At 48.3% G+C, this 20,436-nt stretch overlaps 1 protein-coding gene across 1 annotated transcript in view; it reads right to left on the bottom strand.

Annotated features, from left to right (window-relative positions):
- LOC144119402 (sodium- and chloride-dependent glycine transporter 2-like) overlaps nucleotides 1–20,197 on the bottom strand; it is a 176,822-nt gene extending 156,625 nt beyond the window's left edge. Inside the window, exon 1 of the mRNA XM_077652027.1 lies at nucleotides 19,999–20,197. Within this exon, the coding sequence (XP_077508153.1) occupies nucleotides 19,999–20,167 (169 nt within the window). The 5' untranslated portion in view covers nucleotides 20,168–20,197. The remainder of the gene's footprint in view (nucleotides 1–19,998) is intronic.
- Nucleotides 20,198–20,436: the final 239 nt, after the last annotated feature.

Below are 20,436 nucleotides of genomic sequence, written 5' to 3'. Positions count from 1 at the left end.
CCATAAGGTACAACTTTTGTTTTCCCAAAAATTAGTACAGTACTAACGAAGGCCGTGTAGGTAGCCGCGCAGCACGGAAAGCTCACCTGAACAGGCTCCAACGTGTCATACTTGAACACTGCAGCATAACTTTTTCCTTGCGCTTAAAGATGCACTAAGTGTTACAACAAACGCAAGAACAGCACCAATCCAGCCACAGATACAAACGACCCGCGGCACGGAGGACGATGCTGATGTCGATGGGCAGGTCGTCACAGGCAGATGGCGCTACAACGCTACCTACGAAATGAACTTTTTCTGCAACTGATACGAAATGCGCTGGAAACATGGCTCGCAATTATTAAGAAATGACACCACAATAGCACCATAAAAACAATGAAAGCTGAAAGCAAAAATAACGAAAGTACAGATTTTAGACAAAACTGCCAACCATAAAATCAAAACCGAAACTCTGCAAGGAATGCACTCGGAAGGCAACTTCACCATTTTTTTTTTGTCATCGAAGCGCTTTGACCTACAGCTGCACCAACTTGAGCCTCAATTTTGAAGCGTGAAAATGTTATTCCTAAAACCGGCGCCATTTTTTTCCTGCAGCGGCAGATCTGCCAGGCATGAGAAGTATTTCAAGCAGAAATTTACAAGCTACATATATACACCGTAGGTCTAGATACTCATTCTCGAATCAAATGCTCTCTCGTAACCGAAACAAGATTGGTTTCGGTTCCATAGCGTGTACTGCCATCAGACAGTACACGGGCCTCTAGCATTAACGCCTCCATCGAAATGCGACAGCCGCCGGGGTCGAACCCGTGTCTTTCGGGTCAGGAGCCGAGCACAATAACCACAGCAGCGGCTGTACGGAGGTGCTGGCATTCATGGAGGCACATGGAAGATATGGCGAAGCTATTATAATTATGCAGTCCAAACCCCTTTTCTCGAGGCGTCATATCTCGTTTCACAATTGGGCGGGTAAATATTGCAGGCTGAGATAAGCCGCGTTTACAAGAATACAGCAGTGCCGCACCGCATATTTCGCGGACGCGACACGCCACTATTCACATATGTACTATCGGGCACAAAAGTTTCCTGGACGAGAGTTCTTGGAAAAACGTTTATTGCAGCTCCACCTCGCTATTCAGTCGCCAGATAATGTCTGAAATATACTAAAGAGTGCTTGGCTAAGGTGGCCTAGCTTGGCCATTGTCTGGGCCCTTGGCAAGTTTCGACTTTATCATAATGGCCGTCCTTTTGACGTGGTCACCAACCACCATGCCCTATGCTGGCTTTCTTCGCTAAAAGATCCCTCCGGTCGCCTGCCATGGCTCGATGGACTCTCCATCTACAAGAATATAACATACGTGTCGTATATCGGTCGGGCCGCAAGCACCATGATGCTGATGCCTTGTCCCGCTCCCCGCTACTGGCCGAGCTTGCCAGCCTCTCTGCCCTTGAATCCGCTGCGCCTTTGCTCAACACCTGCAACATGACTTCTGAGCAGCGTAATGATCACTGGATTGCCTCTCTTCTTGACTTTCTCTCTGCTCCATCTACGGCACCAGCGTACCGCACATGAAAAATTTGTAAATTGTAGGGTTTAACATCCAAAAACAACCCGGCGGCTACAAGGGTCGCCTTAGTAGAGGGCTCCGGATTAATTTCAAGCACGTAAAGAAGACTGAAGAGACATACACTTAATGTGACCATGCTGCCTCGAGAACTTTTGCATAGGCTGTCAGAAGCAAAAGGCCAAGGGCTATCCCGAACTATTTCCTGCGTAGTGTCTCATGGTGTCAGAAGCTTCAAACCATTTAGGTAAAGAGAGCTAATTGATCAACAGCTCAGAGCGAGACTAACACCGTTCTTGCTTCAGGTTGTTGATCAATTTGACCTCACCATGACATCTGCTAGGCATCCTGGTTAGCTTAAATGTAGAGTGACTGCCCAGGCAAACAGACAGTAGTCCCTGGTTTTATCCCCAGACTAAGAAGAATTTTTCTTCAGCACCAAAGCTTCTGAGAAAGCTGTCTAGCTTTGCTCTGCAACCGTATAACTGCGATTAAGTAGAAACTCATGAGTAATTACAGCCTAATTGAAATGCACTTCACCTCTAGTGTTTCTCTTAAAACACTTTGGAGTACATTCTGAATGTGCATTCAAAGAGCATCTTCCATTCCCCAACATTATCCTTGCCCTAAAGCAGTTACCAATCTGAAACTCAAAACAAAACAAGAGGCTTCATGCTGACACTGTCAACAGGAATTTTCTACGCAGTATTTAAGAAAATATGAATCCTATTGTAACGATATTTTTGATACAGCATTGTGTACACAGACTTAGGACACAAATCAATCGCACTCTCAATTTACAGTTCCATTCAGTGCCTCTCATGATGAACCTTCATGTCTACTCTTTAGTTATAAGAGGGTTTTTGCTGCAGTGCTGCCTCCATTACCATTCCAATTTCATATTCTTATTTTGCCAAGGCTGTATAGTCTGATTGCACCTGTTTCAGTTAATAGGTATATTTAGCAGGCTAGTAGCAGCAGTCCACAGAGTGTTTGAAGTTACTTTCCTTGCAATGGAATAAAATGTAGCAGGAAGCTTTTAGACAACTGGATTCTTATGCTGCAAACCTTTTGGACCTAACATGTGCTTTCTGGCAGTTTCTTAGGGTCATCTTGCTGCATTTTTGGAGTACAGTGAAACTTAAAATTAGAGACAATGTTAGATAATGCTTTGTGCAACATGCATGGAAGCAACTTCACATTTTTTTTGCCGTGGCTGCAATCATAGCAGGATGACCTAGAGCATGAACTAACACATGCTGACGTTTCAGTTTAGGTTCCCTGTTGGGCTTTCTAGAAACTATATGCTTGCTGCATGAAGTCGAGGGTTGGACGGAAACCTGTCTGATCGGGGCTGTACGTGGAGAAGGCAGAACACCGAGCAAAATAAAATGAACTCCTAAATGACGTTTCAGCTCCCACACGGGAGCCTTGTTCACAAACAGGTGCAGACGTGTAAGGCTGGCTATTTAAGCTTGAAAATGTGCCCTAGGCAGCGGGCGTATGCACTAGGAAGTGCTCCGTCAGTGCGATTAAGAGTGTGTTTGGTTGTCTGGATCATTAAGGATTCTAGATATAGACAGCTCTGGAGATTCTTTCTTGTTTTCAAAATGCACGCGTTGCTCAATCTATATGATGCTGCTTGCTTTCAGAATTGTCGAAGAGTGCATTTGACGAAGCTTTCTTGTTTGCAACATCATACTGGTGTTGTTTCAACCTTTCAACGAAGTTTCCACTTTCACCCACATGCACATGGTTTTACAGTCTCTGCACGGTGTACTGTACACTACGCCCGGAATTTTTTTTTTGTGCGGACAGCTTTATACCTGGCTTGAAAAGCGATGATATTCTAGAGTTTCGTTTTTATTCATTATTCTCAGCAATCACTGTCTGCAACTCTCTACTAACAATCATCACATCATCTAGTACAGAAGCATCATTCCATAAAAGGTTGAAAAAGTGTGTGCATTTTAATTACCTTCATTTGGCATGCCAATGAACCCTGTATTTATTGTGTATGGCTTTTATTGCTTGAGTGCTTTTGTATAGTATTGTGTTCTCTTTTTGCCACGTTCCTTAATGTGTTTGTAAAATTGAGCATGCTTAATCTAATTTTTTGTTGTGATTGTTAATTCCTGCTGTACCTGTTTTCCGATATGTAGTTGCTATCTGCCATATGTTTAATATGTGTCATATATACAATTAATAACAGGAGGTCCCCCTGACAGTTTCTACTCGGGGCCTCCTCCTCTACTACTTTATTTACCTCATGCCTGCACTTGTTTTTGAATTAAAAATAATGTATCTCAAACAAAACATTGCAGTGGTTATTCGTCATCTGCATGCCGCCTTGCTCACATACTGTTAGATTCACACCGCCTGCTAAGCTAGACCACATGCTGAAGGTCAGATTTTGAGTTAATGGGATTGGTATAATATTCCAAGATGTTAAATAGGCCAAGGTATTTGGTCCTGATAATATTCCTCCAGTGTAATTCACAAATTGTGTATGATTCACCTACTTTGCTAAAAGCTTTGCAAACTGTTCACATCACCTTTACAAGAAAGTGTTGTAATCACTTCGATAGGTACAGAGTTAATCATATTACTTTAAGAACAAGCAAGAAATTTATGTTTAGCAGTGCTTTTTATCTCAGGCCTTGGATTAAGCATGTGAATTACATTTGGAACGAGGCAGCCATCAGCTCCTGGTTTATTACAGTAGAGATTCGGTCATTTGCTAAATGATTTCAGAATACAGCTGATAGTCAAGTATGAGCTATACTTGAGTATGGATGTGTTTGTTGGGGCTTGCATACATAGCCACTTATAAGTAAATTGAAAAAATTCACAACAGTTTGCTTGATTTCCACCGGGAAATTAAAGACAGCAACACAGAATGACAGAGAAAATGCAAACTGAAATAGAAACAGCAGCAGAACGCACACGGAAAAAAACATTGATTAAAATCTTTCTACAATATTTACTTGCTAAAACTGCTGTAAACTGTGAGAAATATACTCAACCAACAACTTAAATACATATTCAAGCATTTCCAGGTAAAAGCTTTCCTTAAAGGGTGATGTTTTCCATTCTTCTGTTTTTTACCTATCCTAGAGTAGAACAGCTTAGTGTCAAGTACTGTTCTTATATTATCCAATGGTACTTTCTTCCATGATTTCAATGAGTAGACTGTTTTCTTTTTCAATATTTTTAACTCCTTGGATGCTATGGGGTGGTGCAAGTAACTATTAAAAAATATATTGATGTTCAGAGAAGTAGCCACCTTTTTTTTTATTCTGAATTTTTTTTTATTCTAGATAAGCTCCAAGCCATCAAAGGGGGGCTCACTACACAACATCAAGAGTCATTATGCATTGGATAAAAGGAGCAAGCACATAAACCACGCATGGAAAGCAGGTCTCTAAGTGAGAGAAGCTTGCACTTTTAGAAGCATTATCACTTATGTTTAGGACCTACCAGATCACAGATTGCAGAAGATATGTGGATGCCACATCGAGCTCAGATTAGACACAAAGCAGTGGATGCAATATTAATAATGACTACTGTTTGCACAGTTTATTTAGGGGAGGTTGTGCTTAATGGGATTTTTCCCTTCTTGTGCCCAATGTTAAGATAAGACAACAAGTATATGCCATCATGAAACTGTTTGCAACAGTGTCTAAATTAAGGAAATGATCTTACAGCCCAATACACTGTTCTAGGTTACCTGATACAATTGACACAAGCTCCTTTATTTCAGTTTCGCCTAATCAATCATGCGACAACGTCACCAGTAACCGCGCGCAGCTTTCATGAGAGGTGTGAGATAGATATGAACGTTTGACGATTCAGCAATTTGAAAAAAGAAGTGCCACAACCCAAGACGAAGAATGGGCAAAATGAGTATGGACTGTAGTGACAATTTTTGCAGTAAACCACGAAAATATGCGCTGAAAACCTACATCATACAAAAACCACTCTGGCAGGGACATTACGGCAGCCCCGCTAAGAGAAAAGACTCAACATAGCGACAGTTACGCAGAAAAATCACCGATAATGAAACAAAATTGCCAGAAGGAATGTTGGCTTTCTTATTGTGAAAGGCCAGGAATTTTACACACTGCCGGTGACACTCACCTATTCGCACAAATGCAGGCCAGGCTAGCGTTACTACAATACAACTTGGGCCTGCCAGACGCTTGCATGCGTCGGGAACGGACGTGGGCAACACTGCACTTGGCTGCAGCGTCTGTTTTGGCAACATTGCACTTGTCGGGAACGGGCGTGGGTAACACTGACCTTGGGTGCAGCGTCTGTTTTGGCAACATTGCACTTCTCGGGAACGGGCATGGGCACCATTGGGCTTGTCTGCAACGGCTAGCAAACGGAAATACGCGTCCGGGACAGGCGCAATGGTAAAATCTGATGGAAAACCTGGGGAGTGACAACTACATAATCAAAACACAAATGGCCTCCGACCGACTCAAGCGGCAACTTGGCACGGCTAAAATCACAGACTGGAACGCCTTTAGAGAAGCATGCGACGAACACCTTATCAAAGGAGGGATTCAGTCGATTGAAGAATGGGGAAACATACTCAAGCAAAGGCAAAATGAGCACACCAAAGAGATCAAGAGAACAACACAGACACCCAAAGTAGACGCCAGGCTCTTTAGGCTATGGGAAGCCAGACGTGGTCTAATCAAGAGGTGGAAGAAACAGAAACACAACAGGAATCTCAAACTTAAAATAGCAGAAATTACAACGAAAGCAGAGGAGTACGCAGTACAGTTGGCGAAAACGAACTGGCAGCAATTCAGTGACTACCTCAACGGAACTCGGAGCACAGCTAGGACATGGGATATCCTGAAAGCGCTCATCCATCTGACCAAAACCAAAGCAGAAAACAATAAAGCAATATACCGATTAATCCACCAGTTCGAAGGAACCGATGAGGAACTCCTGGACAAAGTGCGCATCAAGTGCTTCGGGGACACAAACCCGAGAACCTATGCAAGAGATTATCGAGGGAAAGAAAATCCAAACCTAGATAGACCCATCACACGAGAAGAAGTCTATGCAGCAATTCGAAGCACAACTAGGAATACGGCAGCGGGTGCGGACAAAATCAGCAACGCACTCATCCGCAACCTCAGTGACGAGCTAGTCGCTCAATTAACCGATTTCCTCAACAAGCACTGGGCAGCGGAGACCGTTCCCGGGGATTGGAAGCATGCGTGGTGATTATGATTCGAAAACCGGGTAAAAAGCTACAAATCGAAAACCTAAGACCCATCTCCCTCACATCGTGCCTCGGCAAGCTGTACGAGAGAGTGGTAACATTAAGGCTACAACAATACATGGAGGATCACGAACTCTATCCCCACAGTATGTTCGGATTCAGGGATAAGCTGTCGAACCAAGATGTACTTCTACAAATCAAAGAAGTTCTAAGTAACGTTCCTAGGGACGGAGAGAACGTAATAATAGCACTAGATATCAAAGGAGCTTTTGACAACGTAAGCCACAAAGCCATCCTGACAGGCCTGGACGACCTGAACTGCGGCAGGAGGGTCTTCGGTTACGTCAAAGCTTTCCTCTCAGATAGAACAGCGACGATAGGGCTGGGAGCACTCCGCTCGGAGAAGTTCCACAACCCTAACAAGGGAACTCCCCAGGGCACGGTCATCTCACCTACGCTTTTTAACGTTGCAATGATCAGCCTTGCAAAACAACTTAAGGAAGTCGAAGGAATACACTATACCATGTATGCCGACGACATCACCATCTGGACAAATACGGGTTAACTAAAAGAAAAGGAAGAAAGACTGCAAGAGGCCGCGACCTGCGTAGAGAACTACGTAAAAGCGAGAGGGCTAGCATGCTCCATCGAAAAATCAGAACTGCTCCGAGTCTGGAAGGGGAAACAAAACCGCACAGTCCCGAACAGCGACGAGCTTAGGCTCAACGTCTACCTAGAGGGGAAACCCATACCAGAGAAAACACTCATAAGAATTTTAGGCATGTGGATACAATCAAACCAACGGTGTACACATGCACTAGCTCTACTCAAAGCTTCCACCCTACAAGTTGCCCGCATGATCACGCGCGTCTCCCATAAACGCTCGGGCATGCGAGAAGAAGACACGCTAAAGCTGGTCAGGAGCCTGGTGATCAGCCGAGTCACCTACAGTCTTTCATACTACAACCCAATCAAAAGCGAAATCCAACAGATCGATGCGATTACAGGCAAAGCATACAAAACAGCACTCCATTTACCGCAGTGCACATCCACATAGAAAGCTTTTAGCACTAGGACTTCACAACAACTTTGAAGAACTGAGAGAGGCATAACATGTCGCCCAGTTGCAGAGACTACAGCAGACTCCGTCTGGCAGGGAGCTTCTGCAGAATTTGGGATGCAACGAACAAATACAAGAAATCCAGCGAACCGCGACTATCCCAGACGGCATACGGGACACAGTTAGAGTGACCCCCATCCCCATGAACATGGACCCCAACCTACACGAAGAACGCAGAAAGGCGAGAGCCGAGTACATCCAAAAATCACTAGCCCGCCAGACAACAAGGGTGTATGTGGACGCATCCACATACCCCAGGACTGGACCAAACAACCCCAACGCGGTAGCAGCTGTGATAAACTCGGACATGCGGGAAATCATCAGCGCGTCGCTACGGGACTGCACGGTAGTCGAGGCTGAAGAAGTGGCCGTCGCTCTAGCGGCAGCGGAGGGCTACCGGACTAAGCGATCCTTAACAATACTAACCGACTCTCAAACGGCATGCCGAAACTTCATGTTAGGCAGAATAGGTCACAGAGCGCTCCGCATACTCGGCTCTGGGGACCAACCCAAACAAAGCACAGAAAAAGAACCAATAAAACAAACGATAGTATGGACGCCGGGACACGCGGGAGTGGAAGGCAACCAAGCGGTCGACAGGGTAGCTCGAGGGTACACTTTTTACCGAGCTCCCCCCACAAGCCACCTCGAGGAAGCCGAACCTGTCCCTAGAGATTACTCGGCAATCATAAACCACTACAAGGGCTGCAGAAAACGGTACCCCCACCACATAAATCTCTCTCCAGGGAAGACGCCGTCGCCTGGAGGCTGCTACAGACGGGCTCATACCCGAATCTAAATACACTCGACAAAATACAACCCATACAATACACAGACAAATGCCCATGGTGCCATGAAACACCCACACTCTATCACATAACGTGGGCCTGCCAGAAAATTGAGCTGACACCAAAAATACCAAACCTGAGTGCGGAGCAATGGGAAGGAATGCTCTCCAGCGACTGTCAGGACGTCCAACTTGGGCTGATCCGGCGAGCACAGCTCGCAGCGGCATACAGCGGAGCCCTGGACTAGGGGCAGACGACCATTGCTAAGAAGACGGACGACACACCTGACTCCGCTAAATTGCTCAGCTACTCTCTAGAGCCCAATAAACGTTTTCCTTCTTTCCTGCCTGACGCCACCAGCGACACCATCGCGAGAACCTTCGTCGCCGGCTTGGTCTCCCGGTACAGGGTTCTCTCGACCGTCAACACTGACCGTGGTGCCCAGCTTGAATCTTCACTTTTTAATAATCTTATGACTTTACTTGTAACTTCCCGAATTAGAACTACTGCTTACCATTCCATCGCCAATGGTATGATCGAACGCTTCCATCGTTCGCTAAAAACATCCCTCAAGGCCAACTCGACACCAAACACTGGACTGCCCCACTACCACTGGTTCTGCTCAGTCTCCGTGCTACACTGAAAAGAGATCTTCGTTGCACTCCCGCAGAAGTTGTCTTCGGCTCACCCCTGCGTATTCCTGTTGAATTTCTCGAACCTACCAATTCGTCTACAAGTCCCGACCCTACCGATTACGGGACTCAGCTCCGTTATTTTTGCCGCCATCTCAGAGCGCCACATCTCTGACGCTAGTCTCGACCATCAAAACATGTTCCATCCGAACTCGCGACTTGCACGCACGTCTTTGTTCGCCGAGACTCTGTACGTAAGCCGCTTCAGCGCCCCTACGACGGACCCTTCCGTGTACTCGAAAGTACACCTAATTCCTTCGTCGTCCACATTCATGGGCGCAGTGACACCATTTCAATCGACCGCTTGAAGCCAGCCTTCAAAGAGGACGCCCCACCCACTGGACCTTCATGTGTGCTTTCTCTGCCCCAACCGGCCGGCTGCCCTCCTCCGCCATCTTCCCCTGCCACTCCTCAAAAGCGAAAAGTATCATTCCGGCTCCCAGCTTCACCGGACTCCTTCAATAGCGGGGGGGGGGGGGGGGGGGGGGGGGGGGGGCTACTGTAGCAGCAGCAGCGACCTTACGTGCACGAGCAGCGCCAGCCGCCGAAGTGCGGTGGAATTGAGCTCGCTCCTCGTGCCGGCGTCACGCGCCGTTCGGCTCCACGCCATCAGACGTTGTAGCACTTCAGCCAGAAAATCAATCATTCCCTTCATCGTGCCATCTTCATACCGATTAGCGCGACAAATGCACCCAAGAGACCGGTGCTGTTGGCGAATGCTGTGAGCAGTATTTTTCCCGGATGTCCGATATATCTGACAAAACGAACAAGTTGAAAACGGCTCCCAGAAAACGAAAGCCAGCAGCCACGTGTGCAAAGCAGCGAAGCAAGCGGTCCGCACCAGCTGCTGTGTAGCTTCCCTCAGGGAGCGCCTTTGAAAAACAAAGCGACGCCGATCCATTATGGAGCCCGCAAAAGAAACTGCGCACAGGTGGCTGGAGTACATCATGCATGTCAGATGATCAGGGAACATGCCCTCCTTACATCATGAATTGTTGTAGTTGCCTCCTCAAGTGCATACTCCGTCATCATTGCCATTCGTGATGCTAAGGTTTGTTCTCTTCTGCACTGGTACGGGTACTTAATATTCTAGGTGCTCTGAGTTCCCTGTATACATGCCATGGCAGCGGAGCAATTAAACTCGGTCGGCGATCTCGTGGCCACTTTCCATCAGCTGTACATTCTGGTGCCACAAAACATGGTGTTAGGAAAGGTAGAAGACATGCCGGTAACGTTTATACAGCAGAATAATTTGTAGCACCCTCCAGGATGCCTTGAACTCGGCCTCACACAGTGTTGGGATTTGAAGGCGCGGGCTCCTTTTCCAAGCCATGCACCCTGAGAAGCCGAGCACCAGGCGGGGAATGGCTTGTACCCATTTTGAGGAAACCGGTGGGTAACCGGCCGGCGGCGGGAGTCGTACCCACCACCTCCCGTAGCCGAGGCGGGTGCTCTATCACGAAACCACGGCTCATCGATAACGCGGCTCATCGATAACAACTCATCGTGATTTTTACTGAATTTTTCCCTTATACCCCCCCCCCCCCAAGCCAATAAGTAATGTGTCAACGTGAGACCCTTGAGCAACCAAATGAACAAACAAATGCTGCCGCAAAATTCATGACTGCCCTGTGCTTCTTTTACTTTTGCGGCAGCGGTAGCCAAGGCGTCGCTGTTTTTCAGATACATATCGCGTCGTGGCGGCGACGACTTTGCCGCCCCCCCCCCCCCCCCTTGTGGGGATGGTTGACTTATCGCGACGCTGCGAAGCCTTTCCGCCCTCTATTAGTATTGTCGCCGTGTAGGTAGCAAGCGCTTGCTCGTGATGGTAGCGGGGGAGGCGGGTAGAGGACAGCTCGGGGATGGCTCAGGTCAACAGGCTTGACACCTATGATAGCGGAATTGTGGAGCGTTGCTCAGACATGTCTGCCGAAGAGCCAGACCGGGAGAACGGAGCACTGATGTGCTACATAGGGAAACCAGCAGATCATGGTGATGCCGCAATTCCCGCGCGGCTAGAACCGCTGCGAGCAGCCGATGCGGAGTCGGTCGCTTTTACGGAGGAACTGTTTTGCATGGAGCAAGCAGTGCATATGAGGGTACAGGCATGCGTGCGGGTAGGGTGAGCTCGTTGCTGCGAGATGATCGCCTCAACAAAGCCAGCAGCACAAGCGGCAAATGACGCTCAGAACGTCGGTACCCGCCAAGTGGATTATTTCCGCGAGCAGCTATAGGTTGCAGCACCGAGACTATGTGTCGCTCGACAGAAGCAACCTAGGCACCCAAGCCCTGTTCGGCAGACACGTCCTCCGTGCGGCGCATCGAGGAGATCTAGAAACAACCGCGGTGCTTTTCAGTAGCCATAAGCCGATAAGCATGAGTCCCACCCGCTAGTGAAAAGTGCAAGGCAGAGCCAAGGGCGCTATCACACTCGGTTCAGACGTTGGTCCGAAGATGGATAGCTTCTCGCGCCTACGGCCTAAGTATCGAGGTAGGAGGGAGGAAGTTGCTTTGCGGAAAGTCCCGCACCAAAAAGCAAGGTGAAGTCCCCATCAATGATGTAGTAAAGGAAGACACGAGGCCGGCACTGATTATCTTGCCAGCACCTGGACAATCACGAGCTACGCAAGCTCTTCTCCTCCTAAGTATCCATTCCTTTTCTTTTCCTTATATTTACTGTTTTGACATGTTATGGAGCGCAAGATGTTTGCGTTTGCCGCGTGTCGGTGTTGAACTGTTTGGACTGAAGGTGCAGTCGCGACCCGTTTTTATTGACTGGGACATGACTGCGTGAAGTGTGACAGGGCGCGGCGTGAGGCGCTGTGTCAATACGTGGTCCTGCTAGCAATTATGGAAAACTGGTGGTGCGCGCTCGTGGCAGTGAAGCGCGCGTACCTCCTTCTGCGTTCGTCTTGTCCGGCAAGACGGTTTGTACGTGCACGAGATTTGTGTGTTTTGTGTGTCAATGCTTTTGAGAATATAATTCTTTTTCGTGGGGGGTTATGTCACGAAATTCGTGCTTGCCCCGCGCTTCTTTCACTTTTGCGGCAGTCGGTAGCCAAGCCGCCGCTGTTTTTCAGAAACATGGCGCGTCGCGGTGGATACGAGTCCCCCCCCCCCCCTCCCCCCCCCCCCCCCCTCCCTAGTGTGGATGGTTGACTTATCGCGACGCTGGAGCGCCTTTCCGACCCCTATTAGTATTGTCGCCGTGCAGGTAGCAAGCGCTTGCTCGTGATGGTAGCGGGGAGAGGCGGGTTGAATGCCCGGCACCCTTCGGGACCTTCGTATACACCTGTGTTGTTTGTTTCCCACGATAACTGGCGGCGGGAACGCCGCTAGCTGGCAGTTGGTCTGGAGATTTTGGTGCGTGCGGTCGTCAGTGAGGTCAGCCAGGGAAGTGGTCGGCAAGTGAGGCCTAGGCGGTGGTCTGACGCGTAGAGCGCGGCGACGTCGGCCCCGAAGACGCGAGGCCCAAGTCCACCCGTATACGCAATCCCCCATCAGCCCGCGACGAGCAACCGCAGCACGCGCTCACTGCAACCGGACCTGGCCACTCCCTAACTAAGCCACCTTTTCTCTCCACTCACTTGAACTCATCTCTTTTTTTTCTTGTTTCTTCAGTGTTTCTCGTTCTAATCTTTTGTATTGTATCTCTTTCCTGTAGCATTGTTTTATAGTGTTCACCCTGTTGTTTCGTTCTTTTTGTTCATTTTAGTGTTCGCGTATTCATTTTGTGCTTGTGTTATTTGCGTCGAGTCAGAGTACGGCGCTACCTTCTTGCGCACGTTTGCGTAGCAATTTGTTGTTGTTTCTTGCCCAATTTACTTTGATCTGTTACGAAACTAGCATACGCCTCATGCCTCCATTCAACGGCTAATCAGGCGTGGCCCCTATTGCCGGTCAGCAGTCGAACCTCATCTTTCGCACGCGGGGCGAAGTTCGTCGCTTGTCCCCCTTCGAAATTGCGGAGAGTGCAGTGGTGGGCAGGTTGGCCCAATTAATTATAACTTCGGCGCCAACTAACCATCAAGCCGCCCGCAGTATCGCGAATAACGCTCTGGGAAAGATTGATTGAGGGCAACAAGTCGTTTTACCCTGCCAACTGCAATTATTATGAACTGACTTACTGCCAATCCCAGTTTAGAGTGGTGTAAGTAATTTTGCTCTGCGCGTGCACGCCGGTCTTTCATTGAGGGAGACAACAGCTGAGTGTCGTCGCTCTCGGTGTAAGAGAGTTAGGCAGGAGGAACGGCAGAGCTGTTTCCACTAACCATTTCGCGACGCATAGTTAAAAGTGCACTACCCTACCCCTTAACACGTTGAAAATGCGCAATTGGTTTCCTTTCGGTCCCTGCCTACGTTCCTACAGTGGCGGAGGCGTTCCGTAATGCAGCGCAAGAGCGCGGGCTCTATTCCTGGCCACGGAGGCATTCGTTCTGATGCAGACGAAATGCGGAAACGCCCTTAAAGTTTCTCTGGCCATTTAAGAACCACCCGCCGCGGTGGCTCAGTGGTTAGGGCGCTCGCGGCTACTGATCCAGAGTTCGCGGATTTGAACCTGGCCGCGGCGGCTGCGTTTTTATGGAGGCAAAACGCTAACGAGCCCTTGTGCTGTGCGATATCAGCGCACGTTAAAGATCCCCAGGTGAGCGAAATTATTCCGGAGCCCTCCACTACGGCACCTCTTTCTTCCTTTCTTTTTTCAATCCCTCCTTTATCCCTTTCCTTACGGCGCGCTTCAGGTGTCCGTCGGTATAGGAGACAGATACTGCGCCATTTTCCTTCCCCAAAAACTAAATATTATTATTAAAGAACACCAGCTGGCCAAAGTAAACGATGTTCTTTACACGACAAACATCACCCTGACAGCTTCGGCGTATTACGCTTCTCATGCAAAGTCTGATTGTACGCGTAGGCGCTTTGGCCAAAAATGTGGGAACACGCGCGATGGGGCCGATCTTTAAGAGTCGATATAGTTAACTACACCTCATCATTCTTGCGGATGAACGAAAAAGACGGTGCAGTGAACGCACTTCGGCAAAGAGCTCGAAAGGATTGAGGGCGGCGTCCTAGCTGCCGTTCTACCCATTCGTGCAGACCTAGGAAGAAAACAAGAAGCACAGCTGTTTCAATCCTTCTGTTCCTTGCCGCACTTAAAGCCTCGGCACGCCGCGGCACCAAACTATATCGCGCAACACCTGAATTACGACCGCCGTAGCCCCGCGACCAAACAATGGATGGATGGTTGGATGGATGGAAGGTAGGAGCGTCCCCTTTGAAACGGGGTGATGGTAGTTACCATCACGCTCAGTGTTTTCCTTTATTTTTGTTTAACTGCGCTGTAAGTTGTGAAAAAAATTCGCCATTTTGTTTAAAATACGTCTTCCTACACTTTTAAACTGAAGTCGCCTCTCTGATTTTGAGCCACCAATCTTACAATCGCTTATTACTAATTTCCACTGCATATTTATTTACATAACTAATGCTATCTCTAAACCGTGGGGCCTCAGGAAGAGTGACTGGGCTTGCATCGACATCGGGATGAATACCATCACAATTTAATTGGAAGTTTTCTATTGTTCCTACAGATTTACCACACATAGCACATGTGTCATCTTCTTCGTTAAATTTCGTTTTGTAGCTGCGCTTTCTAGGACACCCTGACCTACCTTCAAAGAGGAGGCCACGGCCTCTTGGGTTTTCATAAAACGTTTCCTTCCTGACCTGCCTTTTCCACTATCGATTTAGCACTACACTAAGTTTCTTTTCCATTGAATCTATCAAATTTTTACCATCATTTTAAATCAGCCAGAAGAAGCGACACAAAGAAAGAAGCAAACAAGACGAGGCTGGACTAACAACTGAAGTTTTATTGAAAGGAAGGAAACAACGAAGACTCGCACTGAGATGCGCGCGCACATAAGCCGTATCAGTGAAAGGGCACGCAAAAAAATTTTTCAATGTCAGGGTCTTACTAACAAGTTATCTAAAAAGGCAAATTCCTTAGCGTGAAGGTTCACCGACGGCTTAGCCACACACGTGTCCTTATCCTTAGCAATGTAGAAGGCTTCAACTATCTCGCGACAGATTTGTTTTTCATTTCTATAAACTACAGTAGTGTCGCTGAAGTCAGGCGTGCAAAGAGACAGATCATCGTCCGATTTGCATTCTCGAGATTGCACGTGCAACGCCAGATTAGAGTTCGCCTTTCCACCCAGATAGTTAGAATGCTCCGTCAGGCGCACATTTAGACATCTGCCCGTCTGCCCGTAGTAGCATCGACCACAAGGCAGCGGAACGCGATACACCACATTCTTTCTGCAAGGGGTGAGCCGTGTCTTATGTGACACTGTGCATCGGGAACGATCACTTGATGTTTTATCAAGCCTCCTTTTTACGCTGGCGCACAAGCCTCCTATCTTGTTTCTAGCTGTGAAGACAACGCCAACGTCATACTTCGCCGCAAGTTTCTTGAGTCGGTGTGAAACACCATGGAGGTAGGGAAGGGCGGCCACCTTTTTTCGCCGCACCTCCACGTCAGCATCTTCCGGCCCCGTGTTGCTCTTTCTCAAGCGAGTCAAAACACGTTCAGACAAGGGGGCAAGGTGGGCAGTTGGAAACCCAGCTGCCATTAACTTTGAAACCTGCTGCGAGAATGAGTCCTCAACGCGGTGATGGCAAGACTTACGTCACGCGGACTTGATGCATGCGACTGCCAAGCCATCCTTTACCAACCTCGAGTGGTCAGACTGATAGCTAAGCAGAGGCTTCCCTGACCTGGGGCTGTAGCCCCAACACACGTGATCGTCCCCAAAGCACAGGTCTAAATCAAGAAACTGCAAATGGTTATCTTTAGGAAATTCAGACGTAAAAGACAGGCCCTGACCGCCCTCCTTGAACATTCCTAGAACATCTTGTGCCAACCTATCAGAGTCATCCTTGCCTAAGAAAATCAAGTAGTCATCAACGTAGCGAAACGCTACTACGCCGATGGCTTCCAAACCAGGCTGTAAAGCAGTGTCAACTTTGTAAAGAAAAATGTCGCTGAGCAAAGGTGCGACCTGGGACCCTATGCAAACGCCTGACCTCTGGACGTACATGCTGTCTTGCCAACAGACAAACGTGGAGTTGAGGTAAAAAGACAACAGCTCCATGAAGCTAGCCACCGATACTCCGCACGCATCAATGAAATCCTGTTCATCATTATCCACCGTGATGCAATCTTGCACACACCTTAGAAGTCTGTCCTGTGGCAATGAATAGTAAAGGTCCTCCACATCGATGCTCATTGCTGAGCACGTGCCCGGGTTCTTGTCCATAAGAAACTGGATCACAGTAGAAGAACTTGGAATCAAAAACGGATCCTGAACTTTCAGCGTCTTCAGGTGCCTCTGCAGGAACCCGGAAATCCCGTACTGCCAGGTGCGACGTTCTGAAACAATAGTCCTGAACGGAATGTCCACCTTGTGCCTCTTCGCCGTGAAGAAAACGTCCAAATGGGCTTCTGAGGCCGCCTTCACCCTTGAACTCAATGACCTCAGATTGTGATCATCAAGCCATGCAATAGCCTTCTTCCTGTAAGATGATGGCTTTGCTTTAACCTTCTACCTTTACAGGAAGAAGGCCATTGCATGGCTTGATGATCACAATCTGAGGTCATTGAGTTCAAGGGTGAAGGCGGCCTCAGAAGCCCATTGGGACGTTTTCTTCACGGCGAAGAGGCACAAGGTGGACATTCCGTTCAGGACTATTGTTTCAGAACGTCGCACCTGGCAGTACGGGATTTCCGGGTTCCTGCAGAGGCACCTGAAGACGCTGAAAGTTCAGGATCCGTTTTTGATTCCAAGTTCTTCTACTGTGATCCAGTTTCTTATGGACAAGAACCCGGGCACGTGCTCAGCAATGAGCATCGATGTGGAGGACCTTTACTATTCATTGCCACAGGACAGACTTCTAAGGTGTGTGCAAGATTGCATCACGGTGGATAATGATGAACAGGATTTCATTGATGCGTGCGGAGTATCGGTGGCTAGCTTCATGGAGCTGTTGTCTTTTTACCTCAACTCCACGTTTGTCTGTTGGCAAGACAGCATGTACGTCCAGAGGTCAGGCGTTTGCATAGGGTCCCAGGTCGCACCTTTGCTCAGCGACATTTTTCTTTCCAAAGTTGACACTGCTTTACAGCCTGGTTTGGAAGCCATCGGCGTAGTAGCGTTTCGCTACGTTAATGACTACTTGATTTTCTTAGGCAAGGATGACTCTGATAGGTTGGCACAAGATGTTCTAGGAATGTTCAAGGAGGGCGGTCAGGGCCTGTCTTTTACGTCTGAATTTTCTAAAGATAACCATTTGCAGTTTCTTGATTTAGACCTGTGCTTTGGGGACGATCACGTGTGTTGGGGCTACAGCCCCAGGTCAGGGAAGCCTCTGCTTAGCTATCAGTCTGACCACTCGAGGTTGGTAAAGGATGGCTTGGCAGTCGCATGCATCAAGTCCGCTTTACGTAAGTCTTGCCATCACCGCGTTGAGGACTCATTCTCGCAGCAGGTTTCAAAGTTAATGGCAGCTGGGTTTCCAACTGCCCACCTTGCCCCCTTGTCTGAACGTGTTTTGACTCGCTTGAGAAAGAGCAACACGGGGCCGGAAGATGCTGACGTGGAGGTGCGGCGAAAAAAGGTGGCCGCCCTTCCCTACCTCCATGGTGTTTCACACCGACTCAAGAAACTTGCGGCGAAGTATGACGTTGGCGTTGTCTTCACAGCTAGAAACAAGATAGGAGGCTTGTGCGCCAGCGTAAAAAGGAGGCTTGATAAAACATCAAGTGATCGTTCCCGATGCACAGTGTCACGTAAGACACGGCTCACCCCTTGCAGAAAGAATGTGGTGTATCGCGTTCCGCTGCCTTGTGGTCGATGCTACTACGGGCAGACGGGCAGATGTCTAAATGTGCGCCTGAAGGAGCATTCTAACTCTCTGGGTGGAAAGGCGAACTCTAATCTGGCGTTGCACGTGCAATCTCGAGAATGCAAATCGGACGATGATCTGTCTCTTTGCACGCCTGACTTCAGCGACACTACTGTAGTTTATAGAAATGAAAAACAAATCTGTCGCGAGATAGTTGAAGCCTTCTACATTGCTAAGGATAAGGACACGTGTGTGGCTAAGCCGTCGGTGAACCTTCACGCTAAAGAATTTGCCTTTTTAGATAACTTGTTAGTAAGACCCTGACATTGAAAAATTTTTTTGTGTGCCCTTTCACTGATACGGCTTATGTGCGCGCGCATCTCAGTGCGAGTCTTCGTTGTTTTCTTCCTTTCAAAAAAATTCAGTTGTTAGTCCAGCCTCGTCTTGTTTGCTTCTTCCTTTGTGTCGCGTCTTCTGGCTGGTTTAAAATGATTACTTACCAACTCGCCCAGTCCTCAACCTTGTCAAATTTTTACCTTCCACGTTTTTGACCTGTCGTTTAATGCTCTTTCTTTCTCCTTCCTCGTGTCTGGCAAACTTACTGGTTAGCTTTCTAGTTTTTTTCCGCCACTGTGAGTCAACGCTCTTTCTGTATAGGTATTAAATACATATACAGAAAGCCCCCATCGTGTGGCGCCATCTGTCAGCACTCCAGAGAAGCGCAAGCAGCAGCGAACAAAATATGGCCGCGGCGCCGAGGCAGTTTCAGTGGTGTCAGCACACGACTATATTCTTAAACCGTGGTGTATGCTGAAGTAAAGTGAAGAGCACGTGTACGTTAGGGATTTTTTATGCTATCGCATGGCACTCTTTGGGTTCATTAAGCGTCGTTTTATGCGCCGTTGGTAGAAGAAGGAAGCATTCCGGGAGGGTTTCCAACGAGCTTAACCGCGAAGGTACTGCCGCTCCTAGTGCCGTGACCGTCGTAATGGGGCGACCGTTTCTGACCGCAGGCATGTTTTGTCCTTTTGAACCATCGCTGTCTTTCAGATCGCACTCGTCAAAGGCCTGGATTTTCGACGTAGTTTAGTTCATGCTGACCTATTTTACTCACGACAGTTGACTAAAGGCGAGTTCAACATTTCAGGATAGCCGCCGCGTGGTTTTCCAGCTACAGTGGCAGCCTGCTGAGCCATGAGATGGGGTAATCCAGTTCAGGCAGCATCGCGCGCATTTCGGTGGAGGCGAAATGCATAATAGGGATGTGCACTGTCAGTGACCTATTCTTGCCCAAATTGATCTACAGCCTCCCTTTAAGGTGTCCCCCAGCAGAACTGCTTCTTTTATGCGTTAAATTGTACGCACTGCGCTATGTTCGTCTTTTAGACATGTGGCTCTATAGATATTAATTTAACTCGTGTAAACGCGACCTTACCAGCCTTGTTAACTGTCGATTGTTCTATATTTTCAGGTAAGCACGTTAGATGGCTATAATTACTCGCTATTAACTAGCTGCTACGGCTCGGAACCACACTGGGTGTAGTTGCAAGACACGCCGGAAGCCAAAATAGCTCGTACAGACTCGGCTGTACAAGCAGAGCAGCGCTACTTAGTGTTGAGCTGTAGAGCGCAGCAACCATCGCTACAACGGCGCACACACCCGTGCACACCCGTGCAGACGCACCGTATATCCAGATGACGGTGCAGATCTCGACGAGCGGAATGAAGTGCGCTATGATACGGTTCACAGTGTGCTCCCGCAAGAGCAGCAAGATGTAGGCGCCTGCCTGCGTCACCGTGGGGAAACCCGAGATGAACATGCCGATGCACACGAAGAACACCGTCTGGTTCATGTTGGTGCGCAGAGAGGGAAACAGGTCCTCGGCACACGCCACCACGGTGCACACGTGGAAGATCTGCGGGAGCATTAGAGGAACGATTTATGAGAGCGAGTTGACGGGCTAGTTGGTATTGCATGGTGTCGAAACAGCGCTAAGGACGTGGTGTTTTCGGCACCCCATAAGTTCTCCTCACTCTGCAAGAGAGTTAACAGTAGTAGAGTTCCTCGTGGCTGTGGGCAGACGCATGGCAATCCCCACGTTTCATGCGCCACAGGTGTTGT

Source organism: Amblyomma americanum, chromosome 2, assembly GCF_052857255.1.
Source record: "Amblyomma americanum isolate KBUSLIRL-KWMA chromosome 2, ASM5285725v1, whole genome shotgun sequence".
NCBI classification, from domain to species: Eukaryota; Metazoa; Arthropoda; class Arachnida; order Ixodida; family Ixodidae; genus Amblyomma; species Amblyomma americanum.
The sequence above is the reverse complement of the archived record's forward strand: the minus strand, read 5'-3'. Positions and strand labels throughout refer to the sequence as shown.